Source organism: Callorhinus ursinus, unplaced genomic scaffold, assembly GCF_003265705.2.
Source record: "Callorhinus ursinus isolate GAN/ISIS: 27379988/994484 unplaced genomic scaffold, GSC_fseal_2.0 scaffold2, whole genome shotgun sequence".
Classification (NCBI taxonomy): domain Eukaryota; kingdom Metazoa; phylum Chordata; class Mammalia; order Carnivora; family Otariidae; genus Callorhinus; species Callorhinus ursinus.
Window position 1 is genome coordinate 5,249,852 of NW_027397064.1, and position 23,404 is coordinate 5,273,255.

The window sequence follows — 23,404 nt, forward strand, 5'->3', positions numbered from 1 at the left end:
AGGCTAGGAGCAAAGCCTGCTTACCTAGTAAGCCACATGATGCAGACACACGACTAAGCAGAGGTTGCCACATCCTACAGGGAAGTTGCATGAGATTTCAATATGGCATTCCACAGAAGCAGCCCCCTAAACATGTATATTCCACAGGAGAATAAAATTCTCATTCAATTTATAGGAAATTATACTAAAATACGGACACACCTTTTTGTGCCATGGATGCAGTTTATCCTGAAAACACTCTTTATTGTAAATTCCCCCTTTTTTGGCCAATCCATCTTCCTGAAATTTACAAATAAATTTAAATGTATCTAATAGGGCCTCTCCTTCCCTTTATTCTGTTCTTATATGATGCCAACAGGCACTCGCTTCTGGCTCTCTGCCCTCTGCCTCTGCTCCTTCCGTTCCCTCCAACCCCCGTTGGCCCTCACACCAGCATGTGCGGACTTCGCCACCGCCCTTCTCCAGCCCACCCCTCTGCTGTCCTTTCTTCCTCAGCCAGCTCGGTCACCTCCGCCCAGGTCCCCCACCAGCCCGCTTCCTCATCATCAAACCCAGCCTGCCCCCCGCTTCATCACAGGTATGTGACATCCTTGCCCGAGATTCTGGGGACTTAGGATACGTTACAGTTCCAATTGTGATCCATTCAAAATCAGGTAAACAGAAGCTGATGAAGCTGTAAACCAGAACCAAACCCGAATCAAAGTCAGCAGAAGAAAGTTTCACTTTCTCACCCCTGAGAGCAGGCAAGAGAGGTGGAAAAGGACACGAGCCAGAGCGCAGGCTGCCCCCTCCGGGAGGGCGCCCTCTCCTGGGCAGGGGCCGGGCACAGGGGCTGCTCTGCAGGGGAGACCACACCCAGCTTCCCAGACCTCCCCCACTGTGGTCTGAGATGCTCGCTCTAGCAGTATCATCAATAGGAAAAGCTGAGAGCATTCTAAGTCCCTAATGCTGTAGGAGCGAGGAAATAAAAAAGTGAACTGATCAACTCTGCGACCCCTAACAAAATATCTCCACCTATAAAAGTGATCATTGTAGATTCATGATGTGGAAGTGTTTATGACGAAAATATAAAATTATACACACACTGCTGTGCGTATAACGTGTGAAATGTACCATATGCCTCTGACATAGAACTGAAGGGGACCCCAAGAAAGAAAGCAACTGCTGAGCTCCTGTGACCTTTCCTCCCCCTTCCCTTGAAATCTCCTCTAAAGAGGACATTTTTAATGTAAAGAATGTACATTACCATGTACACACTGTACAAAATAAATGGATAAGCTGCCCTGCACACGGTTCAGGTCCTGAGACACTCCTGGACTCTGCCCCAGAGCCCACATGCATACCCCTTCTCAGTGGCCACGTGCAGCCCCCAGGCCCACACGGCCACTTCCATCTCTGGGCTCCCACTGTGTTCTGCACCTACTTCTGCTGCACTTGTCACAGGGCACAATAATTACCTCTTTTCATGTCTAACAGCTTCTGAGAAGTCCCTGAGCACAGGGAACGTGTTTGTCCACCTCCATCTGCCCTCAGGCGCCCAACAGAGAGAGTGTGCCACCACAATGGGTGGTTGAAAGAAGAAAAAACAAGTCTTTCCAAAACATGCATCTTTTCCAATTGGTTCCTGTTCAATTTCAGAAATCAGACTGCCAAGGTAAGGCCGTGCTGTTGCCGAATTATTCCTGTATTCTCCAGGGGTAAACAAGAAGTTTTCAAACCATCAAACTTGCTGGAAACACACACAGACACACACAGCAAAGGAGCTGGCCCGACACACACACAGCAAAGGAGCTGGCCACACACACACACACACACACACACACACACACACACACACACACCCGACACACACACACACACGAGCTGGCCCGACCCAAAGCTGCTCACCAGAATCCAGAGACACACAGCTCCCAGGATGCTCCTCGGCCCCGTACTCAAGGCATTTGTAAGAGGGTAACAGCAGCAAGAAGGGGCCCGGCCCACAGAATCATCCACAACGATGGACGTTTGTTCCGTAGGACCTCACAAAGAAGAAACAATTCAATATCCTCTCTGAACAGAAAGAAGCAATGAAACCTACTTCCTGGCTCACACTCGCTGGCACAGCCCATGTGTATTCTGCACTGGGGACAACAGCTTCAAAGAGAACCCCTGGCCTCAAGTCAAAACCTAAGAAGGTGTGACCAAGAGTGCACAGATTACTAAGGAGCCTGTGCTCATCTGGCATCACATGAGTGTGGGGCCCAAACGTGGCTGCACCTCAAAATCATGGAAAGCTCTAAAAAATCACCCATTTACAAGTCAGCATCAGAATCTCTGGGGATGGTGCCAGGACCCCCCCCCCAGGGGTGCCCAGGCACAGCCAAGTTTGGGAACCACTGCCCTGAGGGAGCAGAAGATGGCAGCGCGTTCCCTTCTGACCACGGCATGAAGAGGAAGATCCGACAGAAGTGAGCGTTTTCACCCGACCCTTGAGGAATGGGTAGGGTCTACGGAGGGAACTTGGGGAGAGGGCCTTCAGACTGAGGTGTCCTACTGAGACCAGGGTGACCTGTGCACCAGGACTCTGTTCCCAACAAAGAGCAGGTCCGTGGCAGGGCAAGAGGCTGGGGCAGCTGCGGAGCGCCAGGCCCCCTGGACAGTATGAGGTAAGACTGTATGGCACTCAATGATTTATACCGCTTTTAGAAATGGGTAGAATGTGACTCTTTTTAATGGTTTTATATTTCAGATATATTCCAGTCAAACTTGTCTTTCCTCTTCAAGGTCCAACTCAAGTGCAGTTGCTGCCAGGACCCCAGGGATAAGGGTAAAATAGTCAGACTGCTTTAGGTCCAGTGAAGTCTAGAATAATCCACAGTGATTTAATTAGAAGTTATTATTTAGCAAACACAGAATGTATGAAACACTTCACCTAAGAAATATAAGTAAACCAAACTAAAAGAAAAATGTCTGATTAGTACCAAATGGCATCATAAATTAGTTTCACCGCTTTCAATTCCCCCACTGGATAGGCAGTGAGTGCCTATAATCATACTGTTAATAGTAGCAAACACTTATATCATGCCTACATTGCATTAACTCATTTAATCCTCCCAATGACCCCATGGTAGGTACTACTACTATCTCCCATTTCTCAGATAAGGGAACTGAGGCTCCGAGTGCTTTAGCAACTTGCCCAGGGCCATTTGGCTAGCGAGAGGCTGAGCTGGGATTCATGGCCAGGCCTCCCAGTCCCTGCCCCTGAGCACTGGCACAGCACGAGGGCCCATGGTAGGTATGATCAACAATAAAGGGGGCGCCTGGGTGGCTCAGTCGTTTAAGCATCTGCCTTCAGCTCAGGTCATGATCCCGAGGTCCCGGGATCGAGCCCCACGTGGGGCTCCCTGCTCGGTGGGGAGCCTGCTTCTCCCTCTCCCACTCCCCCTGCTTGTGTTCCCTCTCTCGCTGTGTCTCTCTCTGTCAAATAATAAACAAAATCTTGAAAGAAAGAAAGAAAGAAAGAGAAAGAAAGAAGAAAGAAAAGAAAAAAAAGAAAAGAAAAGAAAAGAAAAGAAAAGAAAAGAAAAGAAAGAAAGAAAGAAAGAAAGAAAGAAAGAAAGAAAGAAAGAAAGAAAGAAAGAAAGAAAGAAAGAAAGAAAGAAAGAAAGGAACATAACCTAGTCCTACTGTCTAGGTCCTTACATTTGAGGAAATGCAGATCCTGGACATTCAAGGACAGAGACCCTGCTTCCTCTGGGAAAAACCAAAGCATGGAAATACAACATAGCATATAATTTTCCCCATAAATGAAGTAAAAGTAACTGAACATGTTACGGCATGAGTCCCTCACACACAAGTGGCATAACTCATAAAGCTCCGTCCTTCCCTCGGGCCCCTGTTCCCCGACAGCACTGGCTTTCTGGATCCCTGCTAAGAGCAGCCTCCGTCCCAGAGCCCCAACAGAGGGAGGGTGTCGTGGACACCCACCCACCAGCCCGGGGAACTGGATGCGTGCCTCGACAAAACCAGAGCCAGATGCTGGTCCCAGGGCCAAGGTCCCGCCCCGCGCCAGCACCACAGCCAGAGGAGCCGGAGGAAGGGGGCTCAAGCAAAGCCCGAGGGCCACGAGCACATGACACCGTGACAGCAGGTGACATCGCTGACAGGGGTGAAGGGCTCCAGGCAGTGAAACTTCCAGAGAGGTACCGTCAGCCAACGTGGGTGCAAACGCCTCGCAATCCCTGCGGGCTCCGGGCTCCCGGCTCCCTGCCAGCCGAGGGACACGGGCCAGTACTCAGCCCACACCTGCCTGCGGTCGGCCCTCGTCCTGCTTCCTGCTGTGCATCTACAGCACCTGTGTCCCCCTCCGATGACAAGTCCCTTTGTCCTAGTTTAGAAAATCTTCACTAAATTTAATTCAGCTGATTCTGCCTCCCTCAAAAGGGACAGTGCCTCCGACACCAGCGACCCTGAAGTCAGTCTCTCAGGTGAAATTTCTAGAACTAGAGGGGCCAGTGACGCACCCCTGGTAAAGGGAGGGTGTCCACAGCCACCTGAGCCTGGCCCTGCGCACACGAGGTGACCGTGGGGCCGCGTGCAGAGCTGCCTTCTGGGAAGCAGTAATCACCAACTGCTCAAAACCCCATTTTTCTTCAGCACCCTACTCAACTCCCAAGTCATGTAAGACAAGGAACGCCACTGGTAATGAGAAGTGTTTAACCAAAACACCTGCAGCCATGCTCTCCATCCAGCCCCTTGTCTCCACTGTGGCTCCACCGAGGCTTCCACACCTCCCACCCAGCCACAGAGAAGGCTACCCGCTCGGCCTCCTCACACCCATCCTGGCCACCTGCTCCTGGAAGATCAAGTCTTCGGCAGCAGCCAGACTTGTAACAAAAAGGGCTTCCAAAATCGGAATGGCTTCCCCGTACCCATGGCAAAAAAGCCCCAACTCCACACAGCCCGAAAAGCACTTCACCTCTGACCTCTGCCCATCTCTCCACCCTCACACGCTCTACGCTCTACGTTCCTGTGGCAGGAGCCACTTCCACGCCAGGGCACCGTGCCGGCCACGGCTCCCTCTCAGCCTCAGACCTCCGAGCTTCTCGTCCCTGACTCCTGGCCCCCACCGCAGCCCTGCGCTTCTGTGACTGCTCGGCCCGCAGCGCCTACGGGAGCACAGGCTGCATGAGGGGAGACCTGTATGGCGACCCGGAGTGCAGCCCGCTGGAAGCGCTCTGCTGAGGGACAGCAGTGAGGGGACGGGGCCCAAACCCTCCTGGGACGAGCGGCCATCAAGTCACTCCTCGACAAATACTGTGTGCTGGCTCCTGGGAGAAGCAGTGAGCAGAACAAACAAAACCCCTTGCTCTCCCGCAGCACACACTACAGCATGGCAACAAAGAAAACCAAACGGACTGAGAGGAGGGACTCAGAGGGATGGGTTGGGTGGCAGCGTGAGAACACAGCTGTGCTGTGCCTCACTGCTTCGACCTGTTCCTGCTGCATTTTGAAACTCTGAATAACATTAAAGGAGGTGATGAAATTTCATCACATCTCTATTAAAATAGGACAAAAACTGAAAATGATGAAAACACTGACTTGGAGAAACAAGTCTGTAAAAACCCTGCACTCTGACAGCCCTCAATGCCTGGCACGCTCTAGAGCTCCCAGCTGCCACGGAAAGGCCATAAATGAAGTCCGCGCAGGACTGGAAGACAACGAAAACCACTTCAGAGAGCTCAAAGACAAAGAGCTCGGGCAGGGGGAGAAATCCAAGTCAATGAAAACATTTGGAAACCCAAAAGAGTATAGAAAATCCTTCCCTGAAGCAGAAAATGACTACATTAAACAGAAAGTATTTTTAAAATACCGCTCTATCGGGAGCCTGGGTGGCTCAGTTGGTTAAGCGACTGCCTTCGGCTCAGGTCATGATCCTGGAGTCCTGGGATCGAGTCCCGCATCGGGCTCCCTGCTCGGCGGGGGGCCTGCTTCTCCCTCTAACCCTCCCCGCTCTCATGTACTCTCTCTCTCTCTCTCATTCTCACTCTCTCAAAATAAATAAATAAAATCTTTAAAAAAAATAAAATAAAATAAAATAAAATAAAATAAAATAAATACCGCTCTATCAAACAAGAATTAGCCAGGATAAAAACAAACTAAAGCAACGTGAAAGCTATGCTGGATAGGGGTAAAAATCACAAGTAAACGCAACAGGAAACAAAGTTAAAACTTTCATAAATAGAATCTGAGAAAACCAACAAATTAAAATAATGCAGAAGAGCCTGGCAGACACAGAAGATCCAGAACCCTACCCCTACGCCTCCCTGGCCCCTAGACTCTAATTCATGTAACCAGCCGCTGCACCAGGTGGAACCTGACACCTTCATCCACCTCTGCCCTGGCTGCACTGATGCACCATCTGTCCGCTGCCCACCCTCCACCCCTCTCCACTCAGAACCAGAAGCCACCCTCTCTTGGTGAGGGCTGTGGTCTCCCCCTATCCTCCACCCTTCCCCTTCCTCCTCCAGCTCACTCTCCACAATGCAACCAGAGTAAAACATTCTCAGGGCAAATCTGGGAATTTCACCAAACGGAACTATTCAATGGTATTACAGGTTGAAGGACTAAGTCCCAAGCCCTTCCCAAGGCCTCCTACGGTCTCTCTCTCCCTCTGGCCTCAGCCAGCCACACAGCCCTTCTTCTGCTTCTTCACACAGTCTACACTGCATCCTCTACCACAAGGCCTTTGCACATACTGGTCCCTCAACTTGCCCCATTCTAGGACGCCTACAGGCATGAGACATACAGAAATACTCATACACTTGCACACACTTCCTTTTGTTGATTTACCACTAACCAGTCTTCACATCTAAGACATTACTTCCTCAGGGGCAGTCCTCCTGACTCTACCCCAATACCAGTGGGGGTCCTCCTTATGATGCCCCACATAGCCTTCCTTCCCTGTAACCTGTTTTAGCCTGTAACCTCTCTGTGTGTGCTTCGCTGAGCCCCCAGAAGACTACCGAAGAGCCCCTCTCCATTTCTGCTCACCAATGACAGGTGACCACTGAGCATGGTGCTTGGCCCTGAGCAAGTCCTCAAAAGGCACATGCTGAATCAATAAATGATAAACAACAAAGTTCCCAAAGCACAAAACAAAGCACACAAACCAGAATTATACAAAAAATACAAGGAAAAAAAGACCTTTTTCGAAGTTGGAAAACCAAGACCAAGTCTGGAAGACAGAAGATTCACTATATACCAGACCAACTAGTAAGCAAAATCCAATTATCACATAAGAGAAAAATAGTCTCATGAGATTTCAAGCAGAAATGTACAAGGTCGCTGGGTGGCTCAGTTGGTTAAGCACCCGACTCTTGATCTCAACTCAGGTCTTGATTTCAGGGTCATGAGTTCAAGCCCCATGTTGGGCTCCACACTGGGCATGGAGTCTACTTAAAAAAAAAAAGAAAAAAGAACAAAAAAGAAATTTACAGGTATCTACAAAGATGGTAACAACAGCAAGGCTGGCTTCAGAGGCCTCCCCTCCAACACCAACACTGGAAACACCATGCTGCTTGAGTTACCTACTAAAAAACACCATATTTTGTTTCCTTTGTGGAAAGCAGAACATTCTACACCATTTTTCTTCTTTGTTCTTCAGTGCTTTCTCGTTTTCATTAGTGTGATACAAACAACAATGGTTGGTCAAAGAAAGCACCGAGTTCTATGTGGCTGTTCTATGTTCTATGTGGCTAAACACCCCGTCAGGTACACAGCTTCACTGAAAAAGGACATCACCACATGGGCTGGCTATAAGCATAAGAAAACTTGTGGAATTTTAAATGTATTTTTTTAAAGGAATTTTTAAATTCAAATCACTGGGGCGCCTGGGTGGCTCAGTCGTTAAGCGTCTGCCTTCGGCTCAGGTCATGATCCCAAGGTCCTGGGATCAAGCCCTGCATTAGACTCCCTGCTCCGCGGGAAGCCTGCTTCTCCCTCTGCCACTCCCCCTGCTTGTATTCCCTCTCTGGCTGTGTCTCTCTGTCAAATAAATAAATAAAATCTTAAAAAAAAAAAAAAAGAATTAAAAAAAATTCAAATCACTAACAAATATAAATGTAAATGGTTCATATACCACTCAAAAAATGCAAAACAGAAGAGAGATACCAAGGAAGCATTCAATCAAGAAAGCACAACACAGTCAGCCACTAAACACAGGAGTCCGATGTGCAAAAATCCTGACAAGCAGAAAATGTCTCAAGCTCACTATTACAAACAGCTCCAGACTGAGGAAAAACAACTTCTAACAATATGTTGCTTACAAGAATTAAATCTAAAATAGCAAGGAAAAACTGAAGATAAAAGTGAGGGTAGAAGACAGAGTATGCATTATCAGTTAAATTCTGAACAAAGAGATATAGCAATATTAGTATCAGACAGAGTACAGTTAGTGGTAAAAGCTGTTCAGTGTAAAAAAGATGTTACCTTACTGACAAATAATTAATTCAGTAACGAGGGTATTAACATTTATGTGTTTGGGCGCACGAGTGGCTCAGTCAAGTTAAGCGTCTGCCTTCGGCTCAGGTCATGAACCCAGGGTCCTGGGATAGAGTCCCGCATCGGTCTCCCTGCTCGGGGGGAGTCTGCTTCTCCCTCTGCCACTCCCCCTGCTTGTGCTCTCTCTCTCTCTTGCTCGCTCACTCTCTCCCTCAAATAAATAAATCTTTAAAAATAAATAAATAAATAAAAGAGCTTCAAAAATGGTGAAGGTGAAAAGTGTTACAAATATAAGAATAAAATGACAAATATAATTATTCTGAAAGAAAGTAATTCCTCATCAGTCTCAGGAAGGTCAAGAAAATCAAAAATAGGGGTATCTGGGTGGCTCAGTCGGTTAAGCCACTGCCTTCAGCTCAGGTCATGATCCTGCAGTCCCGGGATCGAGTCCCGCAATCAGACTCCCTGTTCGGCAGGGAGTCTGCTTCTCCCTCTGACCATCACCCCTCTCATGCTCTCTCTCTCTCTCTCATTCTCTCTCTCTCTCAAATAAATAAATAAAATCTTTAAAAAAAAAAAAAAGAAAATTAAAAACAGGATCATAAGAAGACCTAAACAACAAATTTCATAAACTGTGATAAAGACCAAACTTTATTCCCTTTGGTAAATATATTATCCTTCAAGTAAATGGTATCTAATATTTCTCACATTTTATAAAGAGTGATCTTAATGTCAGATACCTATAAGTATTGTTGAGTGACATGATACAGAAAAATTAAACTAGCAACAACTGCCAATTCACCCATTAAGTGGAAGAGGCTGAGAGGCTGAACAGAGCTTCTGGCAATACCATAGGACTGGTGGGAAAAACACAAATGCAGAGCCCAACAGAGATTAATACCTCAATTTACAGCTGAGAGTCCTAAAGGAGTATCCCATGAAAGCAGAGGGAGTGACAGCAATCAAAAAGAATGAAATCTTGCCATTTGCAACGACGTGGATAGAACCAGAATGTATTATGCTAAGCGAAATAAGTCAGTCAGAGAAAGACAAATACCATATGATTTCACTCATATGTGAAATTTAAGAAACAAAATAGATTAACATGGGGAAGGGAAGGAAAAATAAAATAAGATAAAAACAGAGAGAGAGGCAAACCATAAAAGACTCCTAACTACAGGGAACAAACTGAGGGTTGCTGGAGGGGAGGTGGGCAGAGGGATGGGGTAACTGGGTGATGGGCATTAAGGAGGGCACTTGATGTTATGACCACTGGGTGTTACATGCAACTGATGAATCACTAAACTCTACCCTGAACCTAATAATACATTATATATTAACTACTGAATTAAAAAAAAAAAAAAGCAGAGGAAATGAAAAGAGACCAGCCAATGGAAAAAGTAAAGCCCACATTCAAATTAGCTCTATCACAAACTAGATTTAAGACAATCTGCTGCTACTTTGCCTACCTTACCAGAAGCAAAAGTAAATGGTAAGGGAAGACATCATCATCTGAGCATAAAGTTATATTGACAATTTTTCCAACAATGCTGTGAAACAAAATTAACAGACATACCAGGGAGAAAAACTAAAGGAACAAAAGCCAAGAGAAAAACCAGATCATAGAAAAAGACCCATAAAAGAACCAGATATTAAGAACCAGATATTTGAAGTTTTCAAAGACTTTAAAATAAATATGCTTACTACAGGGACTTTGGCAGGTAACTAGAAACCTTTTTTAAAAAATCAAATGAAAATTCTCAAGCTGAAAGATAAAATAACTGAAAGTGAAAACTCAATAGAAAGACTTAGTAACAGATAAGACAGACCTGAAGAACATCAGAAGATAATAATGATAATAAAGCATCCAGAGTGAAAAGAATAGAAAAAAAAATTTTTTTTTAAAAACTTTATTTATTTGACCAGAGAGAGACACAGCAAAACAGGGAACACAAGCAGGGGGAGAGGGAGAAGCAGGCTTCCCACGGAGCAGGGAGTCCGATGTGGGGCTCGATCCCAGGACCCTGGGATCATGACCTGAGCCGAAGGCAGACGCTTAACGATTGAGCCACCTAGGCACCCCAGAAGATATTTTTTTTAAAGAATATAAGAAACAGGGGCGCCTGGGTGGCTCAGTTGGTTAAGCGACTGCCTTCAGCTCAGGTCATGATCCTGGAGTCCCGGGATCGAGTCCCACATAGGGCTCCCTGCTCAGCAGGGAGTCTGCTTCTCCCTCTGTGACCCTCTTCCCTCTCGTGCTATCTCTCATTCTCTCTCTCTCAAATAAATAAAATCTTAAAAAAAAAAATATAAGAAACATATGAAAGACAGTGAAAAGACCTAACATACAAGCCCCAAAATAAGAGGAAAAATTCATGGGTAGAAGCAACACTTGAAGAAATAATAAAAAAGACTTTGCCCAAACTGACAAGAAAAGGAATGTAAATCCATAGATTTCAGAAGTGTTAGGAATGCTAAGCAAAATAAATACAAAGAAACATGCCAGAAAAATCAAAATAAAACATAATAAAAATCTTAAAAGTAGTAGGAAGTAGGAAGAAAGGTATATTTCCATCCAAGCAGCAACAATAAGACTGATAAATTACTTCTAAGAGAAATAATGGAAGCTAAAATACAGTAATTTTTTTTTTCACGTAAGCTCTCTGTCCAGTGTGGGGCTTGAACTCACAGCCCCAAGATCAAGAGTCACGTGCTCTACTGACTGAGCCAACCAGGTGTCCCTACAATAACATTTTTAGATTGCTGAAAGAAAATTACTGCCAAGCTAGAATTGTATAACAAGCAAAAATATCCTTCAAAAAGCTGAAATAAAGATACTTTCAAACAAAAATAGAAACCCCTACTAAAGAAATATTGAAGGGAGTTTCTCCAGACAGAATGAATATTACCCCAAATGGAACACAGAAATACAGAAAGAATTGAAGAGCAACAGAAAAGGCAAATATCCATTATAAAGCTAAATGACTATGGACTGTATACTAATGTCCTAGGAGGTTCAAATATTTGTAAAATTAAATAAACAACAATCAGAAAGGCAAGAAAAAAGTACAGAGGTTTGTTTTTAAGTACCACAAATTAACTGTAATTTCAATTATAATTTCAGTAGCAATGAAGAGTATAGAGAGTATAAAGGCTCTAAGATCCTTGCATTACCAGGGAAGCACTAAAAGTACTAACTGTATTACAATTTACTAAGGCAAGGATACATTTTGTAATCTGTAGAATACCCACTAAAATAATGTATATGAAACAAGCTACAAGAGAAGGGAAAACGAAATAATTAATCCATTTAAAAAAGGAAGAAATGTGTGAAAAAAATATAAAAAGACAAAAACAAGTAATAATATGTTAGATTTATACCCAAGTACAAGAGTATCTAAGTATAAACATAATGCAATTCCATCAAAAACACTGGTCAATTTTAAAATTAAATAATACAGTGGTCAATTTTAAAAACTACACAACCATCTGCTGCTTATAAAAAATATACCTTAAATATAAACAAAAACTCTGAAAGCAAAAGAACAGAAAATGATATATAATTACTTACAAAACAATTACCAACCAAAATAAAGATATTGCAGCTATAGTAACTCAAAATAAACTTTAAGGCAAAAAAATATGAAGAGACTGGAAGGTTATTTCATAAAAAATTCGATCTAATAAGAATGTAAAATAACCCCAGATCTATATGCACTTAAAAATAACCCTCTAAATATATAAAGCAAAACTAACAGAATGAAAACAAAAAACAGGGAAGTCCACAATCACGGTAGGGGATTTTAATAAATCCTAATAACTAATAGGACAAACAGAAAAACAAATCAGTAGGTTATAAAATATTTGAGAAAAATAACTAAACCTTTGTCCTAATCAAATGCATACAGGAACTACTGAATCAAAGTTATGTTCAAATGCACATGGAACATTTATGAAAACTGGTGGGTCATAAAAAGTCTCAACAATTCCAAAGGATTAAAATCATAAAGTATATTTTCTGATTATAGTAGAATGAAACTAGAAATCAATAACAATACAACTAGAAAAATCCCCCAAGTGCCATGATATTAGGAAATGCATAGATCGCAAAGACACAAAATAATATACATTATAATGTCATTTATATCAAATATCTGAAACGATCAAAACTAAAAATCTACAGTGTTGGAGGTCAGGACAGTGGTTACATTTGGAGAGGGGAGGTTAACAGATCATGAAGGGAGCCTCTCTGGGCTTGGAGATGTTCTACCACTTGATCTGAGTGGCCATTACACATCAAGCTTGCACATTTGTGTATTTTTTGGTATGTAAGTCATTTTTCAATCTAAAAACTTATTTGAAATATATAAAGTTCCAGTAAAATAGAAACTCTGCTTTGACAAACTCCTTTGGAAAGTAATGGTAGTAAAAATATACCTTCAGCACAAATCTGTAATTTTGTGATCATAATGCTAAAAATAATCTTAAAACACGTTAGAAAATGGGAAGAAGCATAAAGGAAAAATGAACAGTATTTTTACCTGGTTAACATCAGCCCCGCTATTAGTGTATGAAATCTAGGTTAAAAAAAAAAAAAAAAAGACAAAGACAAAGCACTAAAACTATCACAACCAATGAAGGCAGATTTAGACAGAAAGTGAATGAGTGAGGTAATTTTGAACCCTAAAAATATAGTGCTAACTATCTGAAAGCACAGGAAGAAATCATCAAAAGAAAAATTCAATGGCCAATGTTCAACGTCACTTTGATAGTCAAAGAAACAAATCAAAACAAATTACCATTTTTAAACTATCCAAGTGGCAAAGATATTCTAAAATGCTAACACGTGGTGTTTATAAAAGGACAGAAAGAGAGAACTTTCATGAAGTCCTGTGGACATAAGTTCTAAGGGCAAGTGGGCAATGACGTCTCAAAAGTCTTTAAGTTTTCAATGATTAGTATTAACATGTTCAATCACCAAAAACACAATTTCACGTTATTACAGAGGCTGGGATCTAAAGTTGGCAAATCCCCTTTTCTTCTTCATGCCGCTTTGTTTGTGGCCTTGTGAGAGGCGGCCCCACTTGAAGGTGAGAAGGCAGAGGGCACTGTCAGCTCCGCTCCCCATCTTCTGGAAGCTCCCACCGCCACTGCACCACCTATGAAGATTCTAAAGGCAATCCTTCTGTCTTTACTTCATCCCAGCTTCTCTTCTTAAAGACTAGGAGGACAAGCAGACCCCCGTCTAGTTACATAAGTCTCGTCTGTTCCACCTCTTCCATCCAGCCTGTCTAAAAAATCTCTCCTTGGGCGCCTGGGCGGCTCAGTTGGTTGAGCGACTGCCTTCAGCTCAGGTCATGATCCTGGAGTCCCTGGATCGAGTCCCGCATCGGGCTCCCTGCTCAGCAGGGAGTCTGCTTCTCCCTCTGACCCTCCCCCCATCTCATGTGCTTTCTCTCTCATTCTCTCTGTCTCTCAAATAAATAAATAAAATCTTTAAAAAAAAAAATAAAAAATAAAAAATAAAAAATCTCTCCTCTCCCCAAATATCTCCCTTGAAGTCTCTTGCCCCACGGGTCCCAATTTCTTTACAGTGCAGCTCTCTGGCCATGTGGAGGAGGAAGAAAAATGGAGCCTTTTGCACTATGGAGGAAATTTACTCCTGCTTCTCCAGCTACAAAAGGTTCCCAACCATTAACTGATTGATGATAGCAGCAGCTTTCATTGACTCGTTGTTTGTATCAGGCATGCAATTTTAGTAGAAATCGTGAAAATGGGAAATTACTACTGAAATAATTGGAAAACCAAATGAGATGTCCCAGGAAATGTCGTAGCTTCTGGGCAAATACATTTGTTCATTCTGCTCTCGTGCCTTGGGCATGTGGGCCAGGCACTGGCAAAGTCCACAAGGGCCCAGCCGATGGAAGAGAGACCCGCACAGAGACTCTGGCAGTTTGCTGTATGGTACGCAACCGGTTCAGAGTTCAGACAGTAAACACCACAGGGGGTTAGAAAGAGGGATAATCATTAAGTGTGTATTTTAAGCAAAGAAAATATTTCTATCACCCGCAGCCCCAGAACTGACAGACTCTCTACAGAAGCATGACTGGGAGGAACTGGACTGCAAGTTCTCCCCATTTATCTCCATATTCCACATGCCATCATGAATCACTCATGGGATGAGCTTCCTTATCTTGGAATGTTTCTGGGGAACCTCAGTATTAATCTTTCTCTGGTCCTTTCAGCACATCCTCAGATGAAAAGGCAGTTTTTAAAGCACTAACAAAATGGAAAATAAATGCAAAAGAATTGGTGCCTCTGCCCTGAAGGCTGGGAATTATCCATGACTACCTGACAGAGATGGAGTTCCAGAGGTCTCTCCAACACAGACAGGATCTACATCTGGAAGTTAAGTGTTTGGCAGTCAGAACACATTTTCCCATAGAGACAATGTATGAATCAGGGTTCATTCTCAGATCCGGCTGACAAAGCTCCATATTAACTCATACAGTACCGAAAGCATAGTATCATCCTATTTCTTCCATTATATTTTTACTGAGAAACAATTCCTGCACAATTCACCTTTTTTTTTTTTTAAAGATTTTATTTATTTATTTGACAGAGAGACACAGTGAGAGAGGAAACACAAGCAGGGGGAGCGGGAGAGGGAGAAGCAGGCTTCCCGCCGAGCAGGGAGCCCGATGCGGGGCTCGATCCCAGGACCCTGGGACCATGACCTGAGCCGAAGGCAGTCGCTTAATGACTGAGCCACCCAGGCGCCCCACAATTCACCCTTTTAAAATATACAATTCACTGTGTTTTAGGATACTCACAAAGTTCTGCAACCACCACCTGTACGTAATTCTAGAACATTCTGTCATCCCCTCAAAAAAATCCGTACCTCCAGCAGTCATGCCTCCCTCCTCCACACCCCCTCCCAGCCACTAATCTGTTTTCTGTCTCTACAGATTTGCCTATTGTGGCATTTCATATCAATGGAATCATCAAGATATGTGGCCTTTTGTGTCTGGCTTCTTTCACTCAGCATCATGTTTTCAAGGCTCATACAAGCTATAACACGTATTCAGTACCTCATTTATTTGTCAAAGCCTTTTAAAAGTTCAAAATTTGTACCTCAAATGGAATTCCATTTCTAAGACTTTATAGAAATAATCAGAAATGCCCCAAAGGATCTGTGTACAAGTGTATAACACAATTTTATGATAGGAAAAAAAGTTACATTCACTATAGGGACTGCTTAAATAAACTTACACATTTATATGTTAGAATACTATGTAGCAGGGAGCCTGGGTGGCCCAGTTGGTTAAGCGACTGCCTTCAGCTCAGGCCATGCTCCTGGAGTCCCGGGATCGAGTCCCACATCGGGCTCCCTGCTCAGCGGGGAGTCTGCTTCTCCCTCTGACCCTCTTCCCTCTCGTGCTCTCTATCTCTCATTCTCTCTCTCAAATAAATAAATAAAATCTTTAAAAAAAAAAAAAGAATACTATGTAGCATCAGTAAACAAGATTTTAAAGGTTGAGAGGAAAAGCTCATTGTTAACTAAAGAAAGAAGGTTAAAAACCATATTTTATAAAATGTATTTGTGGGATGACATCAACCAAAATATATTACCAGGTATCTTTGGGTAATAGGAATATGGATGGTTTTAAATTTCCTATTTATATTTATATAATTCAAAATTTTCTTTAATAACTTGAATGATCAGTAATTTGTCTCTAGTAACACTTTTCTACTGGGAGAAAAAACAACTTTTGGAATGTGAACAGAAAGGCACTCAGAGTTCAATTCAGAGTCCCTCATATTTTCATAATTTTATTGTCAATATAATTATACACACACACACAACAGAAGAATAAGCTAATCAGTAAGTTGTTTTTAAAAGTTGTGAAAAGCAAAAAAGAGACAATAAATATAAATGCAGAAATTGAATTAGGTACCAGAAAAATGGAACTGATCAATAATCCAAGAACTGGTTGTCTTACAAAAACAACAAAAGGGATGGAGTTTAAGAAATCTGACAAGAAAAACAAAAGCTAAACAAATAATATTAGAAATGCAAAAGGGATATAACCAGAGACACTGATGTTTAAAATGCAAATAATTCGTGCTACTAAATTTAAAGGTGGGATAAGTGGGAAAGTAAATTATAAAAATGGAGTCAAGGAGTAAAAAAGCTCAAATGATCAGAAAGCAAAACTAAAACTTTTCACAGCCTTACCTCCCCTAAAGAGTCTTTCTTTTTTTAAGATTTTATTTATTTATTTGACAGAGAGAGAGAGAGAGAGTGCGCACAAGCAGGGGGCGCGGCAGGCAGAGGGAGAGGGAGAAGCAGGCTCCGCTGCAGAGCAGGGAGCCCAATGTAGGGCTCTGGGACCCTGGATCATAACTGGAGCGGAAGGCAGATGCTTAACCAACTGAGCCACCCAGGCACCCACCCTCTGACTAGTCTTTATGACAGAGAATTTAAAGGAAGTTCTCTCATACTTTCAAGAAACGATCAATTCTAAAGCTTTATAAAGTGTTCCGGAACACATAAAGTTATGGATAGTTACTAAGTGAATTTTATGAGGCTAGTATAACTCTGAGATCAAAACACAACAAAAGTTACCTCCTGTCCCAAAGGAAATGTCCATCCATACACATTAGATAGGAACATTCTAAACACAAAATTAGGCTGCAAAATTTAACGTTACCAAGAACAATTTATTATTAGGAAATGCACAAATACCTAAAACCAACACAATCAACTAAATTAATGCTCAAAAACACCCCAATAAAATACCTATTCCTATTAAAAACTCTAAAAGCCACAAATCACAAAATAATCCACTTATAGTTTTAAAAGTCTCTCCCTAACCAGTAAGTAAACAATAAAATTAATGGAGTAAAAATAAAAATATCCCAAGTAAAACGAAGAATAAGAGAGACCACCAGGAAAGTCTGACTAATTCGATAAGCCATGAACCAAAACCAAGTAGTTAGTTATATCAAAACAAAATAAGTAGAAGTCTAAATGGAGGAAGGAAAATCCCATTCACTTCAGCAACATCAATAATCAGCCCATAAATAAATAAAACAAAACCTGAAAGTATCCGAAACTAACACTAACCCAAAATGTCAGATCCTAAATGTAAAGAAAATTACCCACTTTGACTGAGTTATAAAAGAATTGAAAAAAAAAAAAGAAAGAAAAAATCAGGGAGCATACTCTACTTCTAGGCTGGCTAGCTTAATAATACAGAGAAACATACTTTTAATATTCCATTCCTGCCATTAGAGTCACACTCAATACAGACAGATTTTAAAGTCGGCCCCTGAACCCAAAATTGTAGTCATACCAGAAATGCTATCTATATAGCCATTAAAAAATATGAGGAACGTTTTGATCAACCGACATGGGGAAAAGTCCACCATGAATTGTCAAGAGGAAAAAAAAAAAAACAGGTATAAAATAAAAGGATCATAACAATCTCCTGGTGTACGTGGGGCAAGGCACAGGTATTTAGAAATAAAGAGGAACACTCCAGAGGGAGCAGCTGGCGACCTCTGGGCAGTGAGGTCACACGATTTTAGGCATTTGGAACTTTCGCAAAAAGTACAGTGTAACTTCTATAAATTTGGGGGTAGGGAAGGAAACAGTTTAAATGTAACGAAACACACCAAAATATCAAAGTATCAACAGCATGTGTTTTGAGGTAGCTGAATTATGGTTGTTTGGACATATTTTCCTGTGTTTTCCAAATTTTCTACAATAATCATAAAAAACAAACCTCTGTGCAAAACTGTTAGAGAAATGTAAACAACAACATGTTAAAAAATTCACTTGGACCCTCTTGTTCATTTGAGCTTACAAGTGCCAAATTCTCAGTTTTTCTCCAACTATTCTATTATTTTCAACATTAAATTCAAAATTTGCCAGGAAGTGTTCCAATCAGAAAAAAATAAAAATAAAAAGGTCTGAACTGCTCACACACCCTTGTTCAAATTAAAAAGGAAAGCAAAATGTGGTGAGGAATCAAGAAAGGCGTGGTCCAGAGTCTCACCGTGAAACTGTTGTTGACATTCTTGGTGCTGGATTCAGCCACGCTGGCATCTGTCAGATCCACCTCATCAAATATGATGGACTGGAGAGAGACACAGGCACCATAGTCAGTGCGGGGCCAAGGCACCCTGGCCCAGCCACTCTCCCTCAACCCCAGCCAAGCACCCACAACGCCCAAGCGCCTCGGAACTTGAGCACTTGATAACTACACGAACACTGACTGCATCCACCCTACCTGCTTCTAACCAAGAGCACAGAGCTCACAGGTAGAGCTCTGTGTGTTTTTTAAGTCAGGAGTTCATGAGTGATTGCATTAGTGGAGAAAAACAAAACAAAACAAAAAAACCACTGTGATTTCCATATTTATTTTTTGTAATCAGCATTTCACTTTTATATGTGAAATATGCCCTCACACAGAGTCCACCTGAGGGAGCAGGGCTCCAGCCTGAGGATCCTCTGTCCTTCCAGCTAGCACACTTAGGGGGAAAGGTCCTGGCTAAAATCAATGATTCTAGGAAGAGAGACCAACCCAAATAGAAGGGATCTGGCCATGAAAAAAAAACAAAGGAGCAGACCAGAAGGAATCTAGTCCTGGAGAGAGAGAGACAGCTAGGCTCCAGAAGGAGGACTGGTAATTACGCTGGGGACCTTCCCCCCAACCGAGTATTTCCTCTCCACTATCCCCCAAATCCCCACAGTGCCCATCTCCTGTTTACCTTACTGTCCCCTCTAAGAGGACTCCACTGGGAACACCTGGAGGAAACGCTAATGACTTAGAAAAGAGACTCACCCTTTTAAAGTAACGAACCTCCTCCCCCAAACCCCCTCTCCACACACACACAGAACTAAAATAACTATAAGCGGTTTTTTGTTTTTTTGGTTTCTTTTTTTTAATGAGGGATGTGGTCAGAACCCTCTCTAAACAAGTTGCTCTGTTCAATTTCAAATTTTACTGCACTCTCTAGGGATAAATCTCAAAAAAAAAAAAAATTGGAATCTGAATCATTTACATTTTAATACCAAAATATCAGTATTGACAATAATACTGATACAATACTGGTATTCAGAACATGAAAACTAGTTTTACACACATTTGCTTAAACACGACAGAATTCAGTGGCTTTCAGTGGCTCCTTGTCTTCCGCTAGAGCCCGGCGACTCTCGCTGCAAAGCTCACACACAAACTGGCACAGGGGAAGGAGGAGCTCGGCTAGAGGCCTCGAGACAGAACTTCACAGTTCTGTTCACACACCAACAAGCCCAATACAGCTCCAAAAACAGCTTCAATTAGTTTCACACGTATGTACTTCTTATCTCCAAACTCATTAAGGTGTATACATTAAATATCTATAGCTTTTTGCTTGTCAATTATAAATTGACCATTTCTCTAAATCACTTGTCAGTAAAGTGCTTTTAAAGAAAAAAAAGATATTTTAGCCCATAAGAGATTTATAAGCCTGTGACCCCCAATTCTTCCAAAAGAAAGATCTGTAACTGTAATTTCATTATTTCTGTGACATTTCCCCCTTTCCCCAATGGTGACATAGGACATTAAGGAAAAGAAAAGTGAGTAAAAGCCAACGTTTATAAGAAATAAAACATCCCTTGAGACAAATTAAAGCTAGCACCCTGGAGTATTACCAAACTTGCTGGAAATAACAGCCGTAAGCAGTGGAGGTTTGTCCCAGGATGCGGACTCGGTAGGGAACCTCTCCCCTGCAGCCCCTCCCGAGTCTGGTCTCAAGTGGTCTCCACCGCACCTCACCTTTGCCGTTTTTGCGTAGTACAGTGTTCGCCCCCGCAGCTTAAAGTATCTCCTTTTTGATCGCTGGAATGAATTGTTCTGTTTGGTCAGCATCCCTTCCTTGATGACAGTCTGAAAGCACAGAAATGATCCATGAGCAAGCGTCTGCACGGTGCCCTCGAGCCCGTCCCACGGAACCGCACATGGATGGGCCAGTGTGTGTGTGACCAGTTAGGCCAGGGGCCTAACTGAAGTACTTCTCACACTCTCCCTAGACCCTGGCCTCTGGACAGGCCAAGCGCGCTGCCCGGGAGGGCTACACAATTCTCTAAGGGACTATGGCATGCCTGAGCAGTGAGGGTGTCAGGGGCCCACGGTGTGCCTGGCCATGCCCAGGGGATCAACAGAAGGGGACATGAAGACTCGCAGGGCCACAGAAAGCAGCAAGGGGCCAGAGCATTCTCCAACTTCAACATTTGGTATTTTTCAGCTATTCTTGGCCCCGTCTCCATGTTCCCTGGCCTCCTGCCATTTCTCAGGATCCTGTTGCCAAAACTGTCGACGTAGGTTGCTATGGGGTAGGCAGCTCCAGGCCTGCACCCCACTCAACCCTCACCCCATTCACAAGCTAGGCATGTGCCTCTGCCCAAACTGTCAGAGAGAAGTGCCACAACCAAAGTCACTGAAACTCCTCTCATCCTGTAAGTCTGATCAGTCCACCATGAAACTGGAGTTCCTTCCCTTAACAGCCGAGGTGGATGGTAGTCCAGTCCACTCACCTTGGCTCAATTAAAGCCACGAATGGGACATGGCTTCTCCTGGAGCTGTTTCCCCTCTTGTGCTGTCCCGGGGGCTGGTCTAATAGGACAAGGGAGCCCTGCAGGACACCCAGAAGTGAAATGCTCAAAGAACTACTTGATCATTAGACATCCGAACCACTGGGAGCCACGAAGAGTCAAAATGAATAAACAACGTGCCTGAAACAAGAGCCTGGTTCTCGGCATGTGCATACTTCTTTTTCCCCAGCTGCCAGAAATGACCATTGTACAAGAAGTCTCACTGTGGAATCAGACAGAATGCACAACAACTCTGCTCCAATACACCAATACCGGTTCAGAGATGTTTTAGATGAATTACCTAATCCCATATAGCTTTGCACTTTAAGTAACTTTTTAAAGATAGTTATCTGTACAAAGCACTTGGGGACCTGTGGCTACTGAAGACGACATAAGATGAAACCAGACACAGAAACCTCACGTAACCCAAACACATCAGAAGGCAAGAGCAGAACACCGGCGCGATCTGGTCCCTCCACCAGCCAACTCCAAACAGAGCAGGGAGGGAACTTGGGATGCAGCTAACCCCAATCCTGAGAAGAACGCCGAAGAACGCCCCTGATCCCACACACACCACCAACATGGGGCCATGCACCGGCACCCCAACCTGAGCCACACAGCGCCTGGGGGGCCGGGGGGGGGGCCTGGGAGTGCAGGCCACTGCTCCCCTCTTTGTCCCCACCACAGGATACCTCTTAGGCAGCTTCCCAGCCAGGGGAGGCTGCACAGGCCAGCTCGTGACCGTGGGCCAGGTGTCACGGGAGCTGTGCTGGCCGGCCAGCCTGCCTCGTGGTACGAACAGCAATCTTCTCCAACTCCCAGGAGAAGAACTACTGTGCAATCTCCCTCCTCGTTCTGTGGCACATGCCTCCCCCCTACTTCTGAGGACATCACCCACCCGCTCTCCCAGGTAATTAAAGAGTGCCAGCGGCAGAGAGAAGACCACAACCTCACCCAATGATCAAAGGAACAGACACGCAACTACGGTCACAGAATCTGAAACTGCCATCCTTAACTAAACGAAGGCACTGCTGTTCTCAAGGGTGGGAACTGTGTCGAGCCATAGAGAACGCGTGCACTCGGATCCCAGGAGTTGCAGGTAGAAACCATCCCCCATACAGAAGGACTAGCAGGTTGTTTCCTAACATTCTTTTCGGAGCCACATACACGTGGACACTCATGGCAACGTGCTCTTCGGAGACCCAGAACAGCTACGTCTGTGCACAGCGATGCAGACCCACAAGCGCCCGCACCGAGCTCCGGGACAGCCTCTCCTCCTTGACCTCACAGGACTTGCTTAGAGGCGAAGGCACCTCTCCTCGCCCCCACGCGTCTGTTTTCCTTACCTCTGCACGGGAAGTCACCACTTCCATCTCCTTCCTAAATGCAAATAAAAAAAAAAAGAAGAAGAAGACAACAAAACCAACAAGCCCAGACCCAGAAAAGTTATAAGTTATCTTTAAAGGATAAATGCTAGAGTATTTTTTCTTGCATCTCCTGCCACACATCTCACACATAAAAGAAAAGCAAAATTAAAATACAATCCACTCCACCACACACACACAAATCGTTCAGAAAGCGGATGAGCACTGCGAGCTTGGGCTACCCAAGGAGGGCCGCTGTTCTATTTATAGAACAAGAGCACTCAGAAAAAGACTCTGGTGGGTTTCAGCGGAAAAGGCTGGGGAAAAGATAAAGACCAGTATTTCTTTGAAGCTTTCTCAGAAACTGCGTTTCTTCTCCTGATTCGTTGCTCGAGAATACTATAGATATGCTGTAGAATATTTTTAAACACTCAGTCAAAAGCAATGAACTAAAAGCGGTCAAGAAAATAACACCCCTGAATAATCTGCTGTGTTTTGCATTTGGCAGCTTGTAAATGGCACCCACAGGAAACACTGCTCAGCTGGCAGGGCTCCTCCTCGTACCCAATGGAGCAGAGAACCAGAAGTCAAAAACCCAGACTCAAGCACAGCTCAATCAGTACACGCTGGGCGGCCAGGCTCTTAGAACCATTTTGTCAAGTTCTCTGCACAAACAGAAGGGCCCACTCTGTCCTTCAAGCAATCCAGGGTACCTTCATTACTACTGGAAATAAGAAAGGACAGATTCGAAACACATGCAGGCACTGAGAATCAGAGTGGGAAAGTGAGCCCGTGCCCACCTCCAGAGAGGAAGTAAATCCCCAAGCTGGACTCCAGGGATGAAACCAGCAGTCTAAGCGTGGCCCTGGGTGCCACAGCCACCCACGGTGAGCAGACAGAGAGCACCTGGCCC

At 43.8% G+C, this 23,404-nt stretch overlaps 1 protein-coding gene across 5 annotated transcripts in view; it reads right to left on the reverse strand.

The window, feature by feature from the left end:
* The window catches only part of DGKD (diacylglycerol kinase delta), a 98,153-nt gene extending 75,470 nt beyond the window's left edge, over positions 1-22,683 (reverse strand). Inside the window, exons 1-4 of one of the 5 annotated variants that reach the window (XM_073877012.1) lie at positions 22,474-22,680; positions 20,313-20,423; positions 18,549-18,629; positions 1,888-2,021 (exon numbers count right to left, since the gene is read on the reverse strand). Coding sequence is in view for 4 of the 5 variants with exons in the window: in XM_073876996.1 (XP_073733097.1) it covers positions 18,549-18,629; positions 20,313-20,423; positions 22,474-22,644 (363 nt within the window). In the remaining variant the exon portion in view is untranslated. Of the gene's footprint in view, positions 1-1,887; positions 2,022-18,548; positions 18,630-20,312; positions 20,424-21,070; positions 21,090-22,473 lie in introns of those variants that run through there. The other 4 variants (XM_073876996.1, XM_025889293.2, XM_025889303.2 and 1 more) reach the window with 4 other exon arrangements.
* Positions 22,684-23,404: the final 721 nt, after the last annotated feature.